Genomic DNA, 26456 nt, shown 5'->3' on the forward strand with positions numbered 1-26456 from the left:
AGTTTGACACTCCATTTTCTGTTCTGTCTCGGAGAAAATGTGATCAAAAATGAGGTTCCCTAGAGGACGAATACAAAAATCTCTGCGCCACATTTTCCTTTACTTTTGAAATCATTATAAAAATATTTTTGTTTGGCTTTAATTACGAATTAGATAAATGTGGTGTTGCTGTTTCATTAAATGGCACTGTGGAGCTGTCCTCTCTCTCTCTCTCTCTCTCTCTCTCTCTCTCTCTCTCTCTCTCTCTCTCTCTCTCTCTCTCGTGTGTGTGTGTGTGTGTGTGTGTGTGTGTGTGTGTGTGTGTGTGTGTGTGTGTGTGTGAGAGAGAGAGAGAGAGAGAGAGAGAGAGAGAGACAGCGAGCGCGAGCTTTCTGGCGATTTCAAGAACCCGTCTACGTATGTTCACGGGCTCGTGTTCTCTCCAGAGACCCATTGTGTGCAAACTGCTACCGTAACAAGCGTGTGAATAGGCTTGTATGTGCCATTGACAGTTTATGATGATGCATCCGGTCAACTGTGCAATTTATGGCTGCAGAATTGCTAGTGTATAATAATACCTAACCCAGGTCAGCACGGCAATTTAGCGTTCAAATGGCGCTGAAAATAAGCCAAGAATGCAGCTATATCGGCGGCTTCACGTTATGGAAAGAGGTTGTGTGTGTGTGTGTGTGTGTGTGTGTGTGTGTGTGTGTGTGTGTGTGTGTGTGTGTGTGTGGTGCGCGCGCGCGCAAATTTTTTATTGTAGAATAATAAACGTCTGATAGAATGCAAACCTGGTGTGGCTGTAACCAAAAATAAACAATATTCTGTAATTTCTGCCTAAGTACTTGACGCGGTTTAATGCTATAAAAACTTTAAATTGAAATATAAATGGACAGCACTAACATCGTGCATTTAAACAGCAAAGTGTTATGTTAAAGTGCAGTATGTTATGTTCAGTTTCAGCGAAAGAGATTATTCACAAAACTATGATACATTAGTGCCCTGTAGTGTTTGTTGTGATTCGTTTGCTCTAGTCTCCATATTAACCTGAGACATCATTCAAATTTTGCAGGGATCTGATGAATTCTTTGAATTGTGTCGACGTGTACACTCAACAGTGCATGACTAAGCTGCAGCGTGATCACTTCATGCACCTGTACTCTGGAACAGTAACAGTCACTAAGGAAATATGTCAGGATGGAAATTATAAAGAAGGTGAGTAACTGTTACAATACAGAATAACACTAAAATTATCTAAAACCTGTGCTGTTCGTAGCTTATTAGTATATGCAGTGCGGTCTGTTCGTTTTCGTAGAAATGAAAATGTTCTTTTCCTAAGCGACGTTGCATTTTAAAGTTGGTTTTTGAATGTCTGCACATATTTTTATAAGCTTGTAGTTGGATTCCTATATTTGCCAGTGAGTCAAAATAGAAAGGTAAGTGGGGGTTGAAGTAAGCATTTTTGGTTTCCTAAATATTTTTAATAATTTGCAGCAGTATTATAAAAGTTATGCATGCAACCCGTAGACATCTTGGCAACGTTGTGTGAAAGTTTGTCATCGATATGTTTTTATGGAACTAATAAAAGTTTTTCTAAAAAATAATTTTGCGTACTCTTACCCCATACCGTTGGGTAAGAGTACACAGGCTTGGGGGCAAGAGTACACAGTACCTTCTTTTACAATGCAATATAAATCGGGAAAGTAGAAACAATCCAGATTTAGATTTTAACGATATTTTCAGCAAACTGGTGAGCGGTTGGATCGGGAACGTTCAAAAATGAGGTGTATGACTACCGCATGTTCTAAGCCAAAATGACAAACCAGCGGGTGACCATATCTGCATCTCTATTAGCTCATCAGCTGGCTCGTGAACAACACCGACCATTCATTTCCTACATCGTTACTGGTGACGATAAATGGTGTCTTTATGCTAACAAAAGGAAAAAAATACAGGAATGGTTTAACCCAAAGAAAGCAGCAGCTCCACGTTCAGACCTGCGTGCATCCACAAAAGATGGTGCATCTGGTGGAACAGCGACGGTGTGGAGTGCTACGAATTGTTTCCCTGGGGTGTAACGATCGCTGCCGAAATTTGTCAACGACTTAGACGTCTTTAAGACTCAATCCAAGAACGACGACCTGCAAGACTTCGTGAAGTGATGGCGCTACTTGATAACGCCAGCCCACATTCCGCTAAAGAAGCAAGAACACTATGCAGGAGTTTGGTTGGGAAATCATTCCACGCCCACTGTAATCATATGATCTCGCGCCCTCAAATTTTCACATTTTCCGTTCTCTGTAGAGCAGCCTTCAAGGAACCTCCTTGGTGGGTGAAAATTCAATCTGAACATCGCTCGATGAGTTCTACGCCTCAGAACCACGTGATTCTAGTCATGGAATCGCGAAGTTATTCCAACGTCGGCAGACTGTTGTAAGTAGTGAAGGAGAATACACTGTGATCAAAAATAGCCGGAAACCGCAAAAAACATAGGTTTTTCATATTTGGTGCAATGTGCTGCCACCAGCGACCTCAGTAATTAAACATCGTGAGAGCAGAATGGCGCACTCCGCGGAACCCACGGACTTGGAACGTGGTCAGGTGATTGGGTGTCACTTGTCATATGTCTGAAAGCGAGATTTCCACACTCCTAAACATTCCTAGGTCCACTGTTTGCGATGTGATAGTGAAGTGGAAACTTGAAGGGACACGTACAGCACAAAAGCGTACAGGCCGACCTCGTCTGTTGACTGACAGAGACCGCTGACAGTTGAAGAGGGTCGTAATGTGTAATAGGCACACATCTATCCAGATCATCACATAGGTATTTCAAACTGCATCAAGATCCGCTACAAGTACTATGACAGTTAGGCGGGAGGTGAGAAAACTTGGATTGCATGGTCGAGCAGCTGGTCATAAGCCACACATCACGCTGGTAAATGCCAAACGACGCCTCGCTTCGTGTAAGGAGCGCAAACATTGGACGATTGAACATCGGAAAAACGTTGTGTGGAGTGAAGAATCACAGTACACAAAGTGACAGTCCGATGGAAGGGTATGGGTATGGCGAATTCCCGGTGAACGTCACCTGCCAGCATGTGTATTGCCAACAGTAAAATTCGGAGGCGGTGGTGTTACGGATTTTTCATGGAGTGGGCTTGCACTCCTTGTTTTGGGTGGCACCATCACAGCACAGGCCTACAGTGATGTTTTAAGCACCTTCATGCTTCCCACTGTTGATGAGCAATTCGAGGATGTCGGTTGCATCTTTCAACACGATCGAACACCTGTTCATAGTGGTTACACGACAATAACATCCCTGTAGTGGACTGGCCTGCACAGAGACCTGACCTGAATCCTATAGAACACCTTTTGTATGTTTCGCAACGCCGACTTCGTGCCAGGCATTACCGACCGACATAGATACCTCTCCTCAGTGCAGCACTCCGTGAAGAATGGGCTGCCATTCCCCAAGAAACCTTCCAGCACCTGATTGAACTTAATCCTCGGAGAGTGGTAGGTGTCATCAAGGCTAAGGGTGGGCCAACACCATATGGAATCCCAGTATTACCGATGGAGGGCGCCACGAACTTGTAAATCATTTTCAGCCAGGTGTCCGGATGCTTTTGATCACATAGTGTATATTTTTGAGTCTTTGTTATGTGTATCTGTTGTTTCTTAATCTGATGGAATAACGCCAAGAACTTATGCACCAACTCAGTCCTCCTCAAATTTTCAGAAACGTTTTTGAAATGCTTCTTTCTCTGTTTCGATCAACTAGGGACCACGTCAGTTAAACTTCTCCTGAGCTTTAATCGCTGCCCAATGTTTCTGCATTAGTTTCCGGCGTTGTTATTTCCTCTCTTGCATCCACGCCTTCCTTTTCTTGAACTTGGGTTTTCCTGGAAACATTTCTATGTGTAGTCTTTCCAGCGGATCACGCTCCTGCAAATCTTCAGGAGATATTTCCAGTTCTCGTAGATATTTTCAATTTCGGTCAGCCATGTTCCTCTCATTTTCTTATCTTGAAAGTGGGTTCATAACATTTTAAATATACTTCCTGGACCCATTGTCACATGACCATAAAAGGCAATTTTTTCTTTTTTTTCCAAAACTTGTCATTTACCTTCTCTGCGTGTCTTGTAATAGTTGATGGTTGTCACCTTCTGTATTAACTGTTTTCTTTTATGGGAACCAGAATTTTTCTCAGATTTTCTTTCTTTGGCCTCAAGTTTCTCCGTTACACTTTTCTCGTCAATTGTGTGAGTCTCTGCCGCATATAGAACCTCCGGTCGATTAGTAGTGCAGTAGTGTCTAATTTTGCCTCTAAGGATGTAGATCTCATATTCCAGATCCCTTAATTTGGGAGGCCATGTTAGTGGGTGGTACGAAGACTACTTCATCTGGCAGGTTAGACTCTACCCATTCACCTAAGTAATTAGTTTTCTGTTTGGTTAATTTTTTTTGTTCTTAGTCTTGGCGACGATTCTGTTTGTCATAAAGTGCGTCGTTTCAAAGCAGATTTGAAGCGTAGCCCTCGCTTCTTTCTTTCTTCAGTTGGTTGTTGTGCTGCCGTATCCAGTGAGTCTGAAAACATCACTTGCTCCACCTGCATAGGCTAGACAGTTGACTGTAAGATTCATATACTCGTCGTCTGGCTTTCCCCACTTTCCTGAAACACAGTTAAAGAGCAGAGGCGATAGTCCTCCTTGTCTCATACCTGTCTTCATTTCAAAGGCTTCAGACAACACTCCTGAACTCTTCCGTAGTTTTATTGGTCGGGGTTTGTTTGGTAATCGCTCTTGCATTGTTATGTAATCCAACACCACCCCCCTTCCCCCCCCCCCCCCCCCCAAAAAAAAAGTTCTCATCTTCAACTGACATGCCTGCATTGGCTTCGTACACATTGCTAGGCTGAAACAGTCACTTATGTGTGTGTAAATTCTCAAATGGGTATCGGATGGATTTCGATTACAATGAGGCACGTCGTACGTAGTCAGTCAGAATTAAAAATGGCAAAATTGTATTAACAGCGTCTCACAGCATTAAACTCGACTAGCATTTGTTCTGTAATGAAGTCGACGTCGACTAGGCGTTACTTTCAACTTCCTTCGCTCCACACAGATAGCGGTAGTTAGTGTCGTGTCAGTTAGTAAAAAAAGAAACAGAAAAACGATGACTAAAAGTGAAAGCAACAACTGAAAAATGAAGGCGACGTTTATACTGACAGTTTGACAGGAAAACCGCATTATTTCATAAATTGTGACTTTACCAATCAACGATGATTTATTTAAATTGTCTGTTATGCTCACGTGTTAATGGAATTTGGCGTTTCAGAGGGTAGAATTAAGGGAGACTGCCCCACCGAAACATAACGCCATGCCACCGCAAATGCGTGTGCCCTACCCCAGTATACATTTTCGAAGTTGATTTTTTTTTCATTCAAAACTATTTAGTGATACGCCATGAGGAACGGAATCAACAACTAAGCACTGTGCGCTGAAGCTTTGAGAGTATGAAGGGAGCTAATCCACATGTTTAGTGGTTTGTATCTTTGTGACGCGAGAAGCCTCTCGCACGTCACAGGTTGACACAGATGGTCGCAATCACGTGCGTACAGTTACAGTCCTCGGCGAGAATCTGTACTGTCCTTTTATGGCCCGTTCCAAAATTATCGTAAAAAGTTAAAACTATAAAAATTTCGATATTTCGTTCTTCGTATCTTGGGCGCCGACAGAAGCGAAATGTAGGTTAAAAGTTTGCAGACGAGAAGTTATCACACCATCGTTTACCATTACTTCCAGTCTGAAGTACTGTAATAGTAATTGTGTGTGTGTGTGTGTGTGTGTGTGTGTGTGTGTGTGTGTGTGTGTGTGTGTGGTGTGTAGGGGGGGGGGGGCGGCGGCGGATAATATAAATTCACCATAAAGCTTATCCTGCCTGGATTCCTCTAGTGTTTACACAACGCCGCCTCCCAATTAGCGGCCAGACCAGCAATAATGGCTTTCCGCTGTACTGCTGAATCTGCCGTGGCTAGTACGACCCATATGACACTATAGACACAGGAGGAGTAATCTGAAGGACTCTTCAGTTCCCCGCCGGTTGCTTATGAGATCACTTTCTGGCTTTCTCTTTCTGACAGAGCAGTTTCCTCAATATACCAGACTCCATTAGTTCCATAGCTACAGGGCACAACCACAAGTCTGCTCCATTTCTGTTTTTATGCTCATGTCTCCATAAAGATCTCTCTCTCTCTCTCTCTCTCTCTCTCTCTCTCTCTCTCTCTCTCTCTTTCTTTCTCTCCCCTCTCTCCCCCCCCTCCCCTCTCCCCCTCTCTCCCCACCCTCTTTCCTCCTCGCACTACCGTATCTCTGAAGGCCGCCAAAATAATGTACAAAGTATGTTACTAATATTTTGTCATAGTGCACTGTTTTTTCTCGCTATTGTCCACGTGCTGATTCGATCGTTAGCGTTCAGAGATCAACGATCACAAGATAAATTACGTCAATTTTGCTGGTTATTGGCTTTTCACGGCTGGATCTTCAGAACTTTCCTACGCCTCCCCCTCCCAACGACACAACTTCAGCCACCCAGAAACTTGAGGATACGGCAATGCAGAGTCCCCACAGTCATACTGACTCGTTTGATAGCTGTCGGTAGGACTTCAGTTGATTTCAGCATAGAATAGGATCTCTTGCCATTGTTACGGTGTTTCCATTGCTCGTCGTGCACCTACACTGTCATGAGATTAGGTTCGCGGAAATAGCCTGACGCAGCGAGCTTGGAGTGCCCTCACCTACACAATATTGGGAAGCCGGGTCTCTACATCCCCTCCTCCTATCCCCCCCCCCCCCTTCTTCCCAAACATTCCATGACCGCTAGCACCAGTAAGATCGAGGAAAAATACCTTATTTGTTGAACACTCCCATTGTAGTTTTCTGTGGTAAAGTTAGAAAGAACGCAGTTGTCTGTTAGTAAAGGCCCATCTCTCTGTGACAGAGTTGAATACTTCCATTATGGGAGGCTATTAACGTCGGGAGACGCAGTGAAAACAGTTCTATTAAATTTAGAATAATCGAGAGGGCGATATTCTACATCTACGGGGTGTACTAAAAGTAACGATTCATTTTCTTCAAGCACATGTTTAATATAGCAACCTCCACCTTTCCTCCACAGTCCTTAAAACGTTCCGTAGTTCATGAGATGTGCTACTGTTAACTGCCTTCATAATGCTATCAGGCAGCTTACGCAGGATACAGATTTGAACCTTGTACACATGGAACTTGATGTGACCCCCACGCGAAGTAGCCTAAGGGGTAAGGTCAGGCAACCTCAGAGCCAACATAAGCGGCGAACCTCAAACGGTTCACCCTCCAGGGAGCCTGCAGCTGAGGTAATCACAACAGGGATGAAAAAAATGGGGATAAGGCCCATCCTGCTGGTGCGCAACGGAATTCAGTATTCGATCTGGCTCAAACTGCTGTTCCAAGAGCAGGGAAAGCATGTCAAGATAACTGCACGTTAAACTCATAAACTCCGTGTGTGTTTGCATATTTATCAGGCACAATTCCACGTTTTAGTAAGTGTACAGCCTTTATACCGTTTTTATTATGTATGCGTTTTGTAATTACTATGTTTAAGTGCAAGACGTATTCGTGACCCTACGCTCACAGCTCCAGGCAGTGCTGGGCTTGGCCACACAGCTTGAAGATAATGCCAATGGCCATCACTGTGGAGGGCTGGACATGGGGATCCACAGGATGTCCCGCCCCCCATATGTCCCGCCCCCCATATGTCCCGCCCCCCATATGTCCCGCCCCCCATATGTCCCGCCCCCCATATGTCCCGCCCCCCATATGTCCCGCCCCCCATGAAGTTGACCCATCACCTGTGGTAGAGTGGGATGTGTGGGCAGGCAGCAAAAGACTTTCGGGACGCCCGTCCAGTTTCACAAACAGGTATCAGGAGCAGTCTGTGTCTGATAATCATCCTGAGCCAGATGCAGTCGCTTGCTCTCTTTTAGGGGAAGCCTCTTGGCGTGCAAGATCCAGGCAGTCACAGAGGGTGGGGTTACCACTGATTGTTGGGAGCTCCAATGTTATGCACATTATGTAGCCCCTTAGGGACGTGGCTGCCGAGGAGGGGAAGGAATCCAGCGTACACTCCATGTGTGCTGGAAGGACTCCTTCCAGTTGTGGAACTGGTGCTTCTGGATGCCATAAAGAGCACAGGATGCAGCCAACTGCAGGTGGTGGCTCCTGTCAGCACCAACGATGTGTGTCACTTTGGATCCGAAGAGATGCTGCCTTATTTCAGGAGGCTAGCTTAATTGGGAAAGACTGCCAGTCTCACTTGCGAGAGGAAGGCATAGCTCATCATCTGTAGTATCAACAGGACCAGTTGCACACCTTTGCTTCGGGTCGAGTGGAGGGTCTGAATCAAGAGACTCAGACGGCTTGCAACCGTTTAGGCTGGAGATTCCCCGAACTGCGCCGTATGGGTGGTGCGTTTTAGGGTTTAGGGTTCTGCTTCATAGGACATAAGTTACAGGTCATGGGCACGCCCACGCTACATGGCTGCTGGAGCCTGTCTGGAGGGGTTTTTTAGGTTAGAGGGTCTCAGGCAAACTACAGGAAGGGTGTTAGTCTGAGTGCAAGAGCAATCGCAGAACAAGGGTAGACTTACCAACAATAGGTACCGTAGGTGTGTTCGGGAAGCAGAACTCCAAGCTATAATAAAAAGTGCTGAGGTCAAATCGTTTCATGTACTGAAATCTGGCTATTTGGAGATAAATTCAGCTGAAATTCTTAATAAAAGGGCCTAACCGTATTCAGAAAGAATAAATTAAGTAAAATTGACGGTGTAGTGTCTATTGACGTCAGTAGTAGTTTTCTTGTAGTGAAATTGAAGTTTATAGGATGTGTGAGATATAATGGGTAGATGTTATACTTTAAAATGGGTATAAGTTACTAATTGATTCCATTCACAGACCACTCTACTCAGATGATACAGTTGTTAAACAGTTCAAAGAAACCTTGAATCTGATCTCAAGTAGATACTACGCTAATACAATGATACTTGGTGGCGACTTCAATCTATTCTCGATATCTTGACGAAAATACATGTTTAAAAACATCGGTAGGCATAAAACGTCGTCCGAAATGAATGCTTCCGCCGAAAATTACTTGGAACATTTGAGGAGCCCACTCTAAGTGCAAATGGTTACGAAAACATACTTCACCTTTCAGCGGCAGACAATCCTGAGATCAGGAGCATAATGGCATACAGGGATTAGTGACAAGGTTGTAGTAGTGAGACTACCGTAACAACCAAATCCACCAAAAATTTACGCAGAATGTATCTGTTAAAATAAGCAAATAATTTTCGCTGGAGGCCTTCCTAAGAGACAGTCTCCGCTCCTTCCAGTCCTACTTAGAAAGTGTCGACAAAGTGTGGTTTAAATTCAAAGAAATAGTATCGACGGCAATTGACAGATGTATATACCAAATAAATTTGAGAGAAGGTTCTGATCCCCCATAGTAAACAAGAAGTAAGAACACAGTTGCAGAAGCGACAAAAAAGCGTGCCATATCTAAAAGAACTCAAAAGTCCCCAATGTGGCGAAGTTCTACAGAATCTGTGAACTTCGCGCGATGTTCAGTGGAAGGTAATTTTAATAATTTCCACAACGAAAGTCTTTCTCGAAATCTGGCAGAAATCCCATAGAGATTCTGACTGTACATATAGTACGCATACCTGCCGACTATTGAAAAAGACTATCAATAAAACTCACGAGAGAAAAAATCTAACGATTTTCGACATACCCCGGATTGATGAAAATTCTACTACTTCGAGGCTACGAAATAGACTAAATCATGCTTTAAAAAGAATACTTCAATGACATGACATCTACTTACATCATACACCAATTATTTGTAGATGAATGTAACAATCACGAAGAAATCAGTGTTAAACAGCCACGGGCGTGACGAATATTGGTTTGGAGCATACACCACAGGACTTGCTTGATAAATTAGGCAGATATGATGATTGAAAAGGGCTTTACGCAAGAAAACTTGTTTAACGTAACATGGGCAAGAAATAATCTACTATATACTGAAATCACATACTATTTCGGCTTTGAAGTCATAGCTATGGTCTTGTCAGCTTCCTGCAAAGTGTCTAGAGAAAATGTTTTGTCATGACAGGAATCAGAAACCTGGTCTTCAAAACAGAAATAGACTCCAGCAATTCATTGGACATGGATGATCTGAACTGTTTTTTCTTCACAAGGCTGAAAACACGTTCTCATTCTTTATTGCTATAGAGTATGGTGAGAATGGAGAGCATTACTTATTTCATTTACACATCTAGTTCCGTAGGTTCAAATTGAGCAGCTTGTCAGTACAGGAAACTGGCAGATAAAATAAAATGTTTATGAACCCATAAAAAGTGAAGTCATAAGAAAACGTAGTCAACAATATAACATAGGAATCAGCTTTATTTTTCAAGAAACTCAACAGAGTAGTAGGAGTTACCCATGAGGAAATTCTTCAGTTCCGACTTGAAAGCGCCTGGATTACTGCTAAGATTTTTGAATTCTTGTGGTAGCTTATTGAAAACGGATTTAGAAGTATACTGCACACCTTTCTGCATAAGAGTTAATGAAGTGGAATCCTCATGCTGATTGGATTTCTGCCTAGTGTTAACTGAGTGAAAGCTGCTAATTCTTCAGAATAAGCTGATATTAACAAGACACGACAGTAAAGAATATATATAGTGTCAAAATACCCAGAGTAGTTAACAGGGGTCGATAAGAGGTTCGCGAACACCATTTACAGCTTGAACGGCCTGTTTTTGAGACGAAAATACCCTTCTAGAATGGGACGAGTTACCCCAAAATATAATACCATACGTCATAAGTGAATTAAAATAAACAAAGTAGAGTAATTTTCGTGAGAACGATGACTTACTCCAGATACCGTTCAAACAGTAAATGTGGAAGCATTAAGTCTTTGAACAGGATCCTGAATTGGGGCTTTCCACGATAGTTTTGCTAACAGAACACCTAGAAATTTTAAACTGTTAAGTTTCGCTAATCATATGCCCATTCTGTGAAAATAAAGTCAGGTTTTGTTGAATTGTGTGTTAGAAACTGAGTCTTATTGTGATTTTGCATTAGTTTATTTTCTACTAGGCATGAACTTAGGCCTTGAACTGCACTATTTGAAACAGAGCCAATGTTGCGCACAAAATCCTTTACTATCAAGCTGGTGTCATCAGCAAACATTAATATTTTAGTTACCTGTAATACTAGAGGGCATACCATTTACATTAATAAGGAACAGGAGCAGCCGCAACACTGATCACTGGGGCACCCCCCACTCGACCATTCCCCACTCAGACCCCACATCACAGCCGTTCCCAACACACTGAACAATGACCTTTGGGGGGGGGGGGGATATATTGAAGCCCGTGGAAAGTTTTTTAATTTTTAATTTCCTTCTTTAATTGCAGCACAATACTTTGTATGTTACTCATAGGTGTGTGATGATGACGTGGTGCTAGTAGGAGTGAACTGCCGTAAGTCCCGGCATACTCACTCACCTCTGTATCTCTCACAGTGCTACAGCGCTCGTTTTGCCACATAGGCTGGTATGTTAATTTTCTGCTTTGGCAAAGTTAGTGGTAGGGGGGTTGACTGGATACCCTCCTGCCGCAAATATTTCCCTTCCTGGGACGGAATTTGTCACCCAAACTGCGCGCGAAAGTGTGCGCGCATTTATAAAATGTTTCAAAATCGTGTAATTAAGGTGGGACGTGAATGCGAGCCGGTTGTTCACCTAGTCGTATGTGGGAAACCATCTACCTACTACATCTAGAATGGTCGGCACATCGGCCTCGTCGTTATCTGCCAGGCGGATTCGATTCGGGACGGAGCTTCTCCCCGGATCGCGAAAGCGGAGTGCTAAAGCGCGTAGCTTTCCAGGAGGTCCAGACTGACTACGTATCTACAACTCATTTGGATATATAGAACGATACTCGTCATATGGATTAAGATCTCAATAATTCATCAGTCTTGATTACTTAGGCATTATTGGGGGGGGGGGGGGAGGGGAGGGGAGTGTCACGAATAACCTAATTGGTGTGGCAACCAATAAAATAAAGGCTGACAGGATCTCCTCATGAAATTTCGATCACTATCTTGCGAATGCAAAAATATTTTGGTGGCGCCCATCTACTTAAGGAGAAACTCTCATAGTAATAAGTGAAGTCAAGAGCTCGCGTGGAAAGATTTAAGTGTTCGTTTTTTCCCGCGCGCTGTTCGAGAGTGGAGCTTAGGTGGTTCGACGAACCCTCTGCCAGACACTTAAATGTGAATTTCAGAGTAGTCGTGTAGCTGCAGATCTTAACGAGGTGTTGGGCTGCGGGTTAATTAAGGTTTCCGAGAACCAGAAAACTATTTTTGCGGTCAGCCAGAAAGCGATGGAGAACATAGTGACCACATTACTCTTTGTGCTTACTGAAAGAAAATGTTCCTTCTTGCTCTTTATTGAGCGGTATGGGGAACGATGACTATAAATAAAAGTTTAGAGTTCTAACTGATCAATATATTCAGTAAAAGTCCACACAAACATCATAATAATAATCATGATTATGATGATGTCGCTATTATAAACAGCGCTAGTAGCAGTTCGGAGGAGACCTATACGGGATGTTCCACGTAAAATGATCTGTTGCCCTGACATCTGGTCATCAAAGTTAATTGATCGCTACAAAAGTGGAAATTAATCTCGCCACTTGGCACGGGGTTTCGTCAGCATTACGGGCAGCACACAAACAGTTGCTTCTGTGAAATCCAAGCGATCCAGGTCGGTGTACAGTCCTCGCGAGTTCATTTCCTAATTTTACCGAAAACACATTTGGTAGGTGCCTAGCTCTGACGTCATCCGAGGCACAGCGTATGCCGGCGTTGACTGACGCGGACATATTGAGAGCTCGGCGCGAAGTCTCTTACTGCCTCTCTGGCCTTATTTATATATGGGCGCAGCGGCTCGCTGAACGGAACGTCTGCTGTCAACAGCCCTAGGTACAGGTAACTGCATCTAAATGTCTGCTTTCTCGGACACGTATTAATTAATCTTCATAATTTTTATATGTATGTAATTAAGTTGGCTTTAGTTACTAAAACAGTTTTAGCTCTACTGCATTTGAACTTTGCCGTCTAGAATTTTTAGAACGGAATTGACATTATAACATGACCTCTGGACTGCCTTTATAAGAGTCTTTGTATATATTACTTACACTAAAGTCTTGAAACTTGGTACAGCTGTATTATTTAATGAATGTAACCGAGTAATTAGAAATTTGTATTACAAATACAAATGATACTTAATATATGGTAAGTACATTTTTGTTCCAAAATTGTTCTTCTGAATAACTTGAAAATTAATAGAAGTAGCTTAATGGAGTCCCATAGTTAATGTTTATATAAAGCTGAGGCTACAAGCTAATTTTTACCTTTCTGAGTCTAATATTTAGCACCTTCAAATTTTCGTAAAAAAGGCCAATTTTGACCAAAATATTGCACGAATCAAGTTGAGACTCGTAACATTTGATTGAGACACACATATTTGCACATTGACAATTTTTAGTTACTGGCTGCGTTTTTTAGTTCCACTTATTTTCTCTAAAAATAACATATTTAGCACATTATTTCCATTAGGTCATTCTGAGACTTCGCAGTGTTAACACTGATATATTGAAGCCCGTGGAAAGTTATTTTAATTTTCTTCTTTGATTGCAGCACAATACTTTGTATGTTACTCATAGGTGTGTGATGATGACGTGGTGCTAGTAGGAGTGAACTGCCGTAAGTCCCGGCATACTCACTCACCTCTGTATCTCTCACAGTGCTACAGCGCTCGTTTTGCCACAAAGGCTGGTATGTTAATTTTCTGCTTTGGCAAAGTTAGTGGTAGGGGGGTGACTGGATACCCTCCTGCCGCAAATATTTCCCTTCCTGGGACGGAATTTGTCACCCAAACTGCGCGCGAAAGTGTGCGCGCATTTATAAAATGTTTCAAAATCGTGTAATTAAGGTGGGACGTGAATGCGAGCCGGTTGTTCACCTAGTCGTATGTGGGAAACCATCTAACAACTACATCTAGAATGGTCGGCACATCGGCCTCGTCGTTATCTGCCAGGCGGATTCGATTCGGGACGGAGCTTCTCCCCGGATCGCGAAAGCGGAGTGCTAAAGCGCGTAGCTTTCCAGGAGGTCCAGACTGACTACGTATCTACAACTCATTTGGATATATAGAACGATGCTCGTCATATGGATTAAGATCTCAATAATTCCTCAGTCTTGATTACTTGGGCATTATTGGAACTACGTCACTCTGTTTGCAGGTCATTGATAGCTTCGCTCATTTGAAGGTGGTGGTGTGATGTGCATCTTGACGTTCTCCACATACAGCTGCAAGTTACGTTTGCACCACTTAACGCCATTTCGTGGTTTATCTACAATCTCGAAAGTCTGGTTATGTAGTTGGTAACCAGCAGAAGGCTCGTTCTTTATATTTTCGGTCTGTCCTCTGGGTGTCTTGTTTCGCCGTACTTCTATTAGGCGACGGATGTTAGAACACTTCTTCAGTATGGGAAATTGTGCTTCGATCCCAGGCATGGGATGTCTGGGGTAAGTTTCCTGTTTTTTTTTTTTCCTTCTTAACTTCTGCCGCTTATCTTCGTCTGACATTCGAGGGTCTGAGTTCACTTATTTATTTGTTATAGAAAGTTTAGACCAGTTAACTGATACTTTAAAACAGGTAGTACGTATTACAGGTTTTGTCATGTTTTTCGCAGTTTCTTGTTTAGTTTTCATGCGTAGTATTTGACACAGTATAAATACTTTAAAATAACAGATAAGTTGAAATATAATTAAATTTTTTTTAAGAAGAATGTAAAAAGGTGACAGGGTAGAGGAGAGACTTGTTAATGCCATCACCAACTGTGACTGGCGGTGAATACCTCGGAATGTTCCTTCGTGCTGTTGACTGCCAGTCACAACAAAATATTATATAGTTACTGGAAAGAAAAATAGTATTGCTAATCCGGTGCATTAACATTAGCCATTCGTCTATGTAGAGCACTGAGTGCGTCCTTGGCTAGATTGCCAGCACCTTACACTACATTTACTCAGGTATTCGTAATCCTTAACTATTATTTGACTCATACGTACAGTTGGTCAGTGCATTTGGGTATGTCATGTCGTATCCATAATTCTGGGTGTCTAATTTACTGTTGAAACCCATCTCCCTCAGCCTCTTCAGTGTCACTGTGGGTGTCGCTGTCCACCCTCTGGAAATCGTTGTTGCGTTTCATATAGGCATGTCTCTTATGTCGTGTTTGCGGGTACGCTTCATGCCTTAGTTTTGAAATACTGTTTGTTAATGCATATGATTGTACCCATTGTTCTAGCTCTCGAACCGGCCATTGTGGCAGAGCAGTTCTAGGCGCTTCAGTCCGGAACCGCGCTGCTGCTACTGTCGCAGGTTCGAATCCTGCCTCTGGCATGGAATGTTCGTGATGTCCTTAGGTTAGTTAGGTATAAGTAGTTCTAAGTTGTAGGGGAGTGATGACCTCAGATGTTAAGTCCCATAGTGCTCAGAGCCATTTGAACCATCTTGCTTTCGTACTGCTTTGTATATATGTACTTCTGATTCTGTGTAGTCAAGTGTAGTGTATGTCAGTTGTTCGCGTATTGTCCGCAGAAGACAGTGTGTTCTGGGAACCATCTTCCACGCATATGCGTTTAGGTGTCTCAGACTAAGAGGCTTTAAGTGCGTTAGATGAGGTCTGTGTTTCATTTTCAATCACTGCCTTATTTCAGGGAGGAAGTCACTTCCCTTATCACTTACATTCCACTCACCTTTCAAAACGCAAACTTCTAAAGTGACGTGTCACCTAGATAGCTACAGTAGCTGTTGAGTGTACCTTACTTAGTTTCCGCTTTAACCTGTACTTTGCAGTTCTGTATTTTATTGTGATATGTATCGGGCACATTCCGAGCACCACGATCAGTGTATCCACTGAGATGGTGCCGAAGGCTCCTGATGTCCTAAGCAGGACACTTCTTTGCCCTCGCCTAACTGATGCTTTCTTGGTGACCATGTTGAATCTGTGTGCCCACGCGCTAGCTGCGAAGCTGTGTAGATTCATAGAGCGCACAGTGGTATTTCTATATGACTGGTAAAGGTAGTCTGTACTGTTTTGAACTAAACCTCACCAGTTTTTGTTTTTTTCTTCTTCTTCTTCTTCTGCTGTTAGCCTTACGTCTTTGTGGAAATTTAGTGGTCAATATATGTGCCCCCCTTATAGTGTGATGGTAGATTTTTGTCAACTGGACTTGGTGTTAGGCTCCGTCACTCTGCTTGTCTCACTGAGAAGTGTGCGAGCTTGTCTGGTGTGTGCAGAGTACTGCCATGTTACTGTTGCGTATTCGTCCTTACTTCCTGTTACTTTATTTTTTTAGATTTGTAAGTAGCAATACTTCAACAATATGAGTCTCTTGTACAATTCTTTGTGACACTGCATTTTCACAGTGTTCCATCAGTGGACAGAAGTCTACCATCTGGTTTACTTACTTTTAAGCGTATGTGATCATTCCGTTTCATATTCTTAGAAATTGTTAAACGTAGCTATTTGAGTGTACAGATTTCGTAAGTAGTCCACATCACTAAATACAACGTTGATTCTTCTCCTACTCTTCCTTCTTCTACCACTCCAGGGTCAGGCCGAGGACCTGTTCCAGTCTCTCAATCTTTTCCTCGGTCTTCCCACATTCCACATTTCTTGCGCCCCCCCCCCCATGGTTTGTAATAGATTGCTAGTTTATATGAAGTCTTTGTGGTGACGTACGAAGTGCAAGTCTGGCCGCAGTGGCCATGCGGTTCTCGGCGCTACAGTCTGGAACCGCGCGACCGCTACGGTCGCAGGTTCGAATCCTGCCTCGGGCATGGATGTGTGTGATGTCCTTAGGTTAGTTAAGTTTAGGTAGTTCTAAGTTCTAGGGGACTGATGACCAAAGAACTTCAGTCCCATAGTGCTGAGGGCCATTTGAACCACCTTGAACGAAGTGCAAGTGTTCGTCGTTTTTCTTGATACTGGGTTATCTCTTGTGTTATTAATTGCATCCCTAATTCTTCCCTTATTACTTCGTTTCTAATTTTTTATTCCCTAGTACAGTCTTTATCTCTTCTAGTTACTTAAATCTTCCTTAGCGTCCAACTTCCCGCCACATATAATACAGTGGGAACTACCATGACTTTATAAAAGTTCGGTTGTCTCTCTCCTTGCCTTATCCTTCAGTGTTCTCCTTATTGTGCTCCAAACATAGGGTAAGTATTAGTTCTTTCCTATATTTCCACATCCTCATCAAATGTCACTTTTCACGTACTTGAAATGGGCTACCTGTTCTATTAGTTCATCACTGAGGACTATTTTTGTTCGTACTGGGAGACTACCTAAAAAGGCCACGGTTTTTATTTATAAGTAACCAGATTGTAGCTTAAGTTAACGTAGAGCCATTTGATTATCCGCAAATAAAATCGTGTTAATTTATTTATTCCTCCCAATATTTATACCTTATGGTGTTCGATCTCTTTGCATTCTTGATCATGGCATCTATATAATAGTGACGTTAGTGACGAGCTACACCCTCGTTTCGCTCCTGAATTTGTTTGTAATTCAGGTGTTACTCCTTTCCCCGTGCCAGTTCTAATTCTGGTGTTCGTATATATGTTTAGGGATTCCCCTTTTTTCATTATTGCTCATAGCTTGTCTGGTGAATTGTGCGAAATGCTTTCTCGTGATGCGAAAGAGCTAGGTGATATCAAAGATTAAATGTAAAAATAAGAAAACTGCCCACACGAATTGTTCAAAACAATGATGTAAGAGCGTCTCCTGTTCCCCTCTGTGGCGTAACAGTCCATGCGCCGACTGATAGCTGCTTGTTAGCTGCTTGTTACCGCCATAATAAAACTTCTATCCCCACGCTCTACTCAATGCTCGCACGAGCGAGCAGACTCGCCTGGGACACTAACTACTTTCGCGCTGCAAACCTCTCTAAAGCCGTCCTCACACAAGATGTGTTTCTTGTAGTGAACCACGCCAGACGAAGTTCACGATTTGGTTGGTGCGCGCTTAGAAATGAGCTCGTGCATCACACGGCACGTGCTCGTGCATCATGATTTGTGACTGCAGCGCCCTCCGGTGGCAGTTGTTGGCTGCATCTGGCTCTCAAATCAGAGTTAACGAAAATCGAGGGATGTAAAAATTCTACACTAGCTCTGTAAAAACGTAAATTTACTCCCTTGTCCATATGTTAGACGTTGTTCTCTCTGTAGTATAAAAATGTCAACACACAAGGAGATGTCATAAGACAAACAGTAAAGTTCTACGTCAAGTCAGTAATTATATAAAGTTATAAAAGTTTAAAGACGCGAAGGCGAATAAAAAAAATTTGGTTAAAGCCGGACGTGAATAAATTAGACTTCGTAACTACACACCTCTATCTGCTACACTATGCTGAATTTGTGTAACATATAACCATATCTTTTATGTTACCGTGTCTTGTAGGCTTTAATCGTCGGTATGTTATTAAGACATTTAAACGTAACACAATGTTGTAAGAATAACGCGTTTCTGAAAAATAAACATGTTCTGTGACCTTAAAATAACGTACTTCCACAATATACAAGTTACGAAACGAATACACCAAATGCGAAAATTCTTTAACCACTGTCATTTTAATGCAGCAGTTATCAATAACGAGTGTTCGAGGAAAGATTAACGTACCGGTGCTCTGAAGCAGCAGTTCTTCAGAGTATGTATGTTACAACACAAAAAACCCCCAAGGTTGGGGTCCAACTGAAAACTACGAAATCCAATATGGCTTCTCATAAATTCTTATCTTGTCGACCAGACCATCGTCTACCAACAGTCTGTCGACCTATGTGAGGATGGCTTAAAACCGTCGGCACACGGACCGTTCTGTCGAACATTAACGCTGAGTTACAAATTTAGAATACTTCTCTGCATACGATAAACGTTTCATCATTCCCACATTTTAGTAAAACCCCAATGTCAGGCTTACTTCATCACTGTTCCTACCCAGTAGCAGAATCTTTGTAACGTGTGAATCACGAAGCGTAAAAGAAAAAGGAACAAAATAACTTTATACAAGTAACGCAAGCTGTCCTGTAGATTAAGCCAATCGAACAGTCACCCCTCAAAAAACGGTGAACTTATATTTACATAACATCAAATATTATAGCATATACTTATATTAAACTAATAATAAAGTATCAGAACCTAATAACCGCTAATGTTAGGTAAAAAAAAATTGGACGTGTTAAGACGCGAACCACCACCCCAACAAAAGGTTCTTCTTGGACAAAGACGCTACCCAATACGCTAAACCCAAAACTCAATTTATCTACTTAATCATATCGTGTTAGCACTTGCTAAAACCGTTAATCGTAGATAAGTTACTAATTGAAATTTAATTATAACAAATTGTACCAAGAACAATGAGTTTTTGGTGGATCTTCAGTGTGTCACTGCCTTCAAATAGCTTACTCTCACAATACGCAGGTTACAATAATTCTTTTGCCATGAATATGATGTTTCTCATAATTTTATTGGAACGAATCACACAACTAACAACGGGGTTTTCCAGTGATTCTCAATTTGCTGGTGCTCAGGAACGGCATATATACGTATAGACTTGAAATAAACGCCAATATGGCGCCTCACAACTCTGTACTGAAGGGAGACGGCGTGCGTGTGACGTAGGTGGCGCTATGCAATCTCATTGGTCAACGCTCAGACGCACGCTCAGAATATCTGACATGCCAGATGTTGCTCTGCACGTTCAGAAAGACTCCCGAGCATGCTATTCCACGCTATGACGTCAGAAACTCGGCACGCTCAACGTTCGGATACACGGTCCGTGTGCCGACGGCTTAAGTGTGTGCAAAGGAACAACTCTCGCAACCGGCGAACTGTCGGTAGTGGTGTAAGATTACACACAGCTGACAGTTCCAGTCGTGGCCTATTAGTTTAAAAAGCAGCAGTTGTAGCATCTAGTTGATGTATGGATGAATAAAAAAGGGAACGTTGTGTTGCAGAGTACCTGGTGCACGCACCGTGCATGCGCGAGGTGAACCTGCGGAACGAGGACTGCGCCTCGGACTACCAGGAGGCGATCCGCCAGAACGTGCCCAGCGCCGAGCCGCGGTCCCAGCAGGAGTCGGACGCCAAGCTGCAGCAAGTCTGCTGGTCAGTACCTATCCATCACAATGGACCAACTAGTCACATGCATAGTCCTCAGTATGACAAACTGAAATGCGATGTCGGTGTTGCAGCTCGTTCCAGCAGTACCTAACTTGCTCCACGACGGCGGCGCTCAGCGGTTGCGGCGTAGCCACTGCCAACTTCACCAAGCACTTCCTCGACCGCATGGCCAGGCCGCTTGTCGAGGTACTTAACCCCTCACTTTGCTACTTTAAGTTCTTAGTGCCTTACCAAGTCCAGCTGCGTCGGTACTACTGTCTATCAGGCATTGTGTTCTATACACACATACTAAATTAGTGTGTCGAAGGGAAGAAAAGTCAGAACTGGGTATTGTGGGTATTGTGGGTATTGTGGGTATTGTGGGTATTGTGGGTATTGTGGGTATTGTGGGTATTGTGGGTATTGTGGGTATTGTGGGTATTGTGGGTATTGTGGGTATTGTGGGTATTGTGGGTATTGTGGGTATTGTGGGTATTGTGGGTATTGTGGGTATTGTGGGTATTGTGGGTATTGTGGGTATTGTGGGTATTGTGGGTATTGTGGGTATTGTGGGTATTGTGGGTATTGTGGGTATTGTGGGTATTGTGGGTATTGTGGGTATTGTGGGTATTGTGGGTATTGTGGGTATTGTGGGTATTGTGGGTATTGTGGGTATTGTGGGTATTACCTCCCAAAAATAAGCAGAGCCAGTGTACTAACCAACGATCTAATCAAAGTATGATTACACACTAAACAGCCAAAAAACTGGTGCACCTGTCTAATATAGTGCAGCGCCCCCACGAACACACAGAAATGCCGCAACACGACGTGGCATGGACTCAAATAATGTCTGAGGTAGTGCTGCAGGGACGTGACACCATGAATCTGCAGGGCTGGCCATAAATCCGTTAAGAGTGCGAGGGAGTAGAGATCTCTTCCGAACAGCATGTTGCAAGGCATACTAGATATGCTCAAACGTTCGTGTCTGAGTAGTTCGGTGGCCAGCGGAAATGTTTAAACTCAGAAAAGTGTTTCTGTGGCCACTATAGATATGAATGGATGTAGGTGATCAGACAGGATTCTTACGTACGACTCAACTGTCATAGTCGTATTTAGACGTATCAGTATTCCCATATCACTCAAACTGCACACACCCTAAAACATTACATAGCCTCCACCAGCATGAACAGTCCTCTGCTGACATGCAGGGTCTATGGAATCATGAAGTTGTCTCCATACCCATACACGTCCATCCGCTCAATACAATTTGAAACGGGACTCGACCGATCAGGCAACATACTTCCAGTCCAATGTCGGTGTTGACGGGCCTAGGTGAGGCTTAAGCTCTGTTGTGCGGTCATTAAGGGTACACGAGTGGGCCTTCCGCTCCGAAAGCCCATATCGGTGATGTCATAGAATGGTTCGCACGTCGGCACTTCTTGGTGGTTCTGCATTGAAATCTACAGCAATTTTCGGGAGGGTTGCACATCTGTCACGTTGAGATTCTCTTCAGTCATCTGTGGTCCCGTTCTTGCAGGACATTTTTCCGGCAGCAGCAGTGTCGGAGATTAACGGTACACTCGTGAAATGGTCGTACTGGAAAATCCCCACTTAATCTCTACCTCGGAGGTGCTGTATCCCATCGCTCGTGCACAGACTATAGCAGTACATTCAAATTCTCTTAAGTCTTGATAACCAGCCATTGTAGCAGCAGTAGCCTATCCAACAACTGCTCCAAATACTTGCCTTACATAGGCGTTGCCTACCGCAGCGCTGTATTCAGTCTGTTTACAAATCCCTGTATTTGAATACGCATGCCTATACGAGTTTCTTTGGCGCTTCAGTGTATTGGAATATATTAAGATCTTCTTGTACCCTGTTATGGTTGGCAGAAGAGCCAACCGTGTTTTTCTAAAGGAGGCCGAAATGCACGCGTCTCAGCTCACGCAGGCTGGAGTGAGGTACCTTATGGTACATGATTTACAATATCAATAGTACGGATACTGGCGCCTTGCTAGGTCGTAGCAAATAACGTAGCTGAAGGCTATGCTAACTATTGTCTCGGCAAATGAGATCGTAGTCAGTGAACCATCGCTAACAGTCGGCTGTACAACTGGGGCTGAGTGCTAGGAAGTCTCTCTAGACCTGTCGTGTGGCGGTGCTCTGTCTGCAATCATTGATAGTGGCGACATGCGGGTCCGACGTATACTACCAGACCGCGGCCGATTTAAAGGCTACCACTTAGCAAGTGTGGTGTCTGGCGGTGACACCACATACCCTTTCTTGATTTAAAAAAAAAAATCCGTCATAAGATACACTACTCACTGTCCTAGAATGCTCGGGATTAGCAGAGTGGTCTTTGGCGCTGCAGTCATGGACTGTGCGGCTGGTCTCGGCGGAGGTTCGAGTCCTCCCTGGGGCATGGGCGTGTGTGTGTTTGTCCTTAGGATAATTTAGGTTAAGCAGTGTGTAAGCTTAGAGACTGATGACCTTAGCATTTAAGTCCCATAAGATTTCACACACATTTGAACTTTTTTTTGTCCTAGAATAATTTGGAGATATCAATAAAACATTGGCAGTCATTAAGCACACTTGGACTAATACCATTTTCAAAGTTAAAATTTAAGATGCAATATCAAAATCTTTTTAAAATGAAACAGGCGAGAGGCATGGGGATGGTCTGTGTTGTTCTTATTCAACTGTTTTGAAGAAAGTACGAGAATTCATGAAAAGAACAGAAGAGGATGGAATAAAGGGAAACTTGGGGGGAGTTACTGCTTAGCTTCTCCTCGTGATTTAGCAGTCTTAGCGGAAAACCTGCAAGGTGAAACAGAACAGATAAACATCCTGCAAGAGGTAACGGAAAATGAGTTACATATTTCGTCTACAGAAAACACTGAAGATTACCAACGTTACAGGTGCACCAAAATATATGGAATCAAAATATGAAAAAATAAAATCAGTTTCAGAATTTAAAACTTAGGGAGAAATAAACCAGCTAAAAGCTTCAGATAAAGTACCTGAGCCAGAGAAAATGTAATTTCTTGTTAACAGAAAACTGAGGCATTACAATGTGGTGATTAAAAACTGACATCTTTATGCCTCTGATTGTCTAGTCACAAACACAGCCAAACAGTTACATGATTCGGAGCCGAAAGAACGAAGAATAATTCCAGAAGTTTTTGATCGGAAGTACGAAAATAGGATTTGGAAATTGAGAAGTAACTAAGGTGGTGTAGGGGAAAATCTGAAAATATTATAGATACAATAAGAACACGGTGTATTACATTTTATGGCCACTTAAATAGAATAGATGACAACATAATGACAAAAAATATTCAGTTGATTTGACCAAAGTTAAAAAAATTTTTGTGGTTTATAGAAGTTAGGAGTAGCAACAAAAAGATAGAAAACATGCATTTAGGGAACAATTACAAAAATTGTTTCCTGATGAAAACACAAAAGTAGAGGGACATAGAAAGAAAGAGAGAACGGAGGGTAACAGTGATGTACTGAGAATCCAACAAAAATCGTAAATTAGCAGATAAGTGCCCTAAATGCAATAGTAATAATAGTAATAATAGTAATAATAATAGTAATAATAGTAATAATAATAATAATAATAATAATAATAATAATAATAATAATAATAATAATAATAATAATAACCAGCATGGCAACACAGGCTACAGATCAGAATAGAAAAACTGAGAAAAGACATTGGACAGCTAACACAAATGTCAGAAAAAAAACGAAAAAGGTTATGTAAAATCTCACAACAAGAAGCGATAGAGCAATTGATGAAAAGAAGCAGACATTACAAGCATTGGCCAAACGACTTAGAAGATACAAAAAAGTGAAAATAGAAGGAAACAAAACCAAACATTCAACACAAACCAAAAGAAATTTTACCAGACAATAGTTAAGACGCACATTAAAATAGACAATCCACCAAGCATAAGACATGGAACACTTCTGGAGCAACATATGGTCAAACCCGGTACAACATAACAGGCATGCACGGTGGATAGAAGGCAGAAACAGATACATACAAGATGATACCACAAATGCCTGAAGTGATAATTTTGCAACATGGAAGTCACTAAAGCAATTAATTCTACTCACAATTGGAAAGCCTCTGGAAAAGATAAAATAGCAAATTTCTGGCTAAAGAAGTTCACCTCAACACATTCACATCTAACTAAATTATTTAACAGTTACATTGCAGATCCATACACATTCCCTGATGCAGTTACACACGGAATAACTTATATGAAACCTAAAGATCAAGCAGACACAGCAAACCCAGCTGAATACCGCCCCATAACATGCCTACCAACAATATACAAAATATTAACTTCAGTCATTACACAGATATTAATGACACATAAAACACAGAACAAAATTATAAATGAAGAACAAAAAGGCTGTTGCAAAGGAGCACGAGGATGTAAAGAGCAACTGATAATAGATGCAGAGGTAACATATCAAGCTAAAACTAAACAAAGGTCGCTACACTACGCATACATTGATTACTGAAACACTTTTGACAGTGTACCCCACTCATGGTTACTACTAATACTGGAAATATACAAAGTAGATTCTAAATTAATACAGTTCCTAAGCATAGTAATGAAAAAATGGAAAACCACACTTAATATCCAAACAAATTCAAATAATATCACATCACAGTCAATTCAGATTATGCGTGGAATATACCAAGGAGACTCATTAAGTCTTTTCTGGTTCTGCCTTGCTCTGAACCCACTACCCAACATGCTAAATAATACAAATTATGGATACAATATTACTGGACCATACCCACACAAAATCACACATTTGCTATACATGGATGATCTAAAACTACTGGCAGCAACAAATCAACAACTCAACCAATTACTAAAGGTAACAGAAGTATTCAGCAATGATATAAATATGGCTTTTGGAGCAGACAAATGTAAGAAAAATAGCATAGTCAAGGGAAAACACACTAAACAAGACGATTACATATTGGATAACCACAACGACTGCATAGAAGCGATGGAAAAAAGATGCCTATAAATATCTAGGATACCGACAAAAAATAGGAATAGATAATACAAATATTAAAGAACAACTAAAAGAAAAATATAGACAAAGACTAACAAAAATACTGAAAACAGAATTGACAGCAAGGAACAAAACAAAAGCTATAAATACTTATGCTATACCAATATTGACCTACGCATTTGGAGTAGTGAAATGGAGTAACACAGACCTAGAAGCACTCAATACACTTACACGATCACAATGCCACAAATATAGAATACATCACATACATTCAGCAACAGAAAGATTCACATTAAGCAGAAAGGAAGGAGGAAGGGGATTTATCGGCATAAAAAACCTACATTATGGACAGGTAGACAATTTAAGAAAATTCTTTCTAGAACGAGCAGAAACTAGCAATATACACAAAGCAATCACTCATATAAATACATTGGCTACACCACTGCAATTTCATAACCACTTCTACAACCCTTTAGATCACATAACTTCAACAGATGCGAAGAAAGTAAATTGGAAAAAGAAAACACTACATGGCAAGCACCCGTATCATCTAACACAGCCACACATCGATCAAGACGCATCCACCACATGGCTAAGAAAAGGCAATATATACAGTGAGACGGAAGGATTCATGATTGCAATACATGATAAAACAATAATCGCCAGATATTACAGCAAGCATATTATTGAAGATCCCAATACCACAACAGATAAATGCAGACTTTACAAACAACAAATACAAACAGTAGATCACATCACAAGCGGATGTACAATACTAGCAAATACAGAATACCCCAGAAGACATGACAATGTAGCAAAAATAATGCATAAACAGCTTGCCTTACAACATAAACTAATAAAACAACACGTTCCCACATACAAGTATGCACCACAAAATGTACTGGAGAATGATGAATACAAATTAAACTGGAACAGATCCATTATAACAGATAAAGCACCACCACATAACAAACCTGACATCACACTCACCAATAAAAAGAAGAAATTAACCCAACTAATCGAAATATCCATACCCAATACAACAAATATACAAATGAAAACAGGAGAAAAATTGAAAAATACATCCA

The 26456-nt window shown here is 41.9% G+C and overlaps 1 protein-coding gene across 1 annotated transcript in view; it reads left to right on the forward strand.

The window, feature by feature from the left end:
* LOC126299062 (uncharacterized) overlaps nt 1-26456 on the forward strand; it is a 166594-nt gene that overhangs the window by 135159 nt on the left and 4979 nt on the right. Inside the window, exons 3-5 of the mRNA XM_049990733.1 lie at nt 1055-1197; nt 20175-20325; nt 20412-20526. Of these exons, the coding sequence (XP_049846690.1) occupies nt 1055-1197; nt 20175-20325; nt 20412-20526 (409 nt within the window). The remainder of the gene's footprint in view (nt 1-1054; nt 1198-20174; nt 20326-20411; nt 20527-26456) is intronic.

Source organism: Schistocerca gregaria, chromosome X (assembly GCF_023897955.1).
Source record: "Schistocerca gregaria isolate iqSchGreg1 chromosome X, iqSchGreg1.2, whole genome shotgun sequence".
Classification (NCBI taxonomy): domain Eukaryota; kingdom Metazoa; phylum Arthropoda; class Insecta; order Orthoptera; family Acrididae; genus Schistocerca; species Schistocerca gregaria.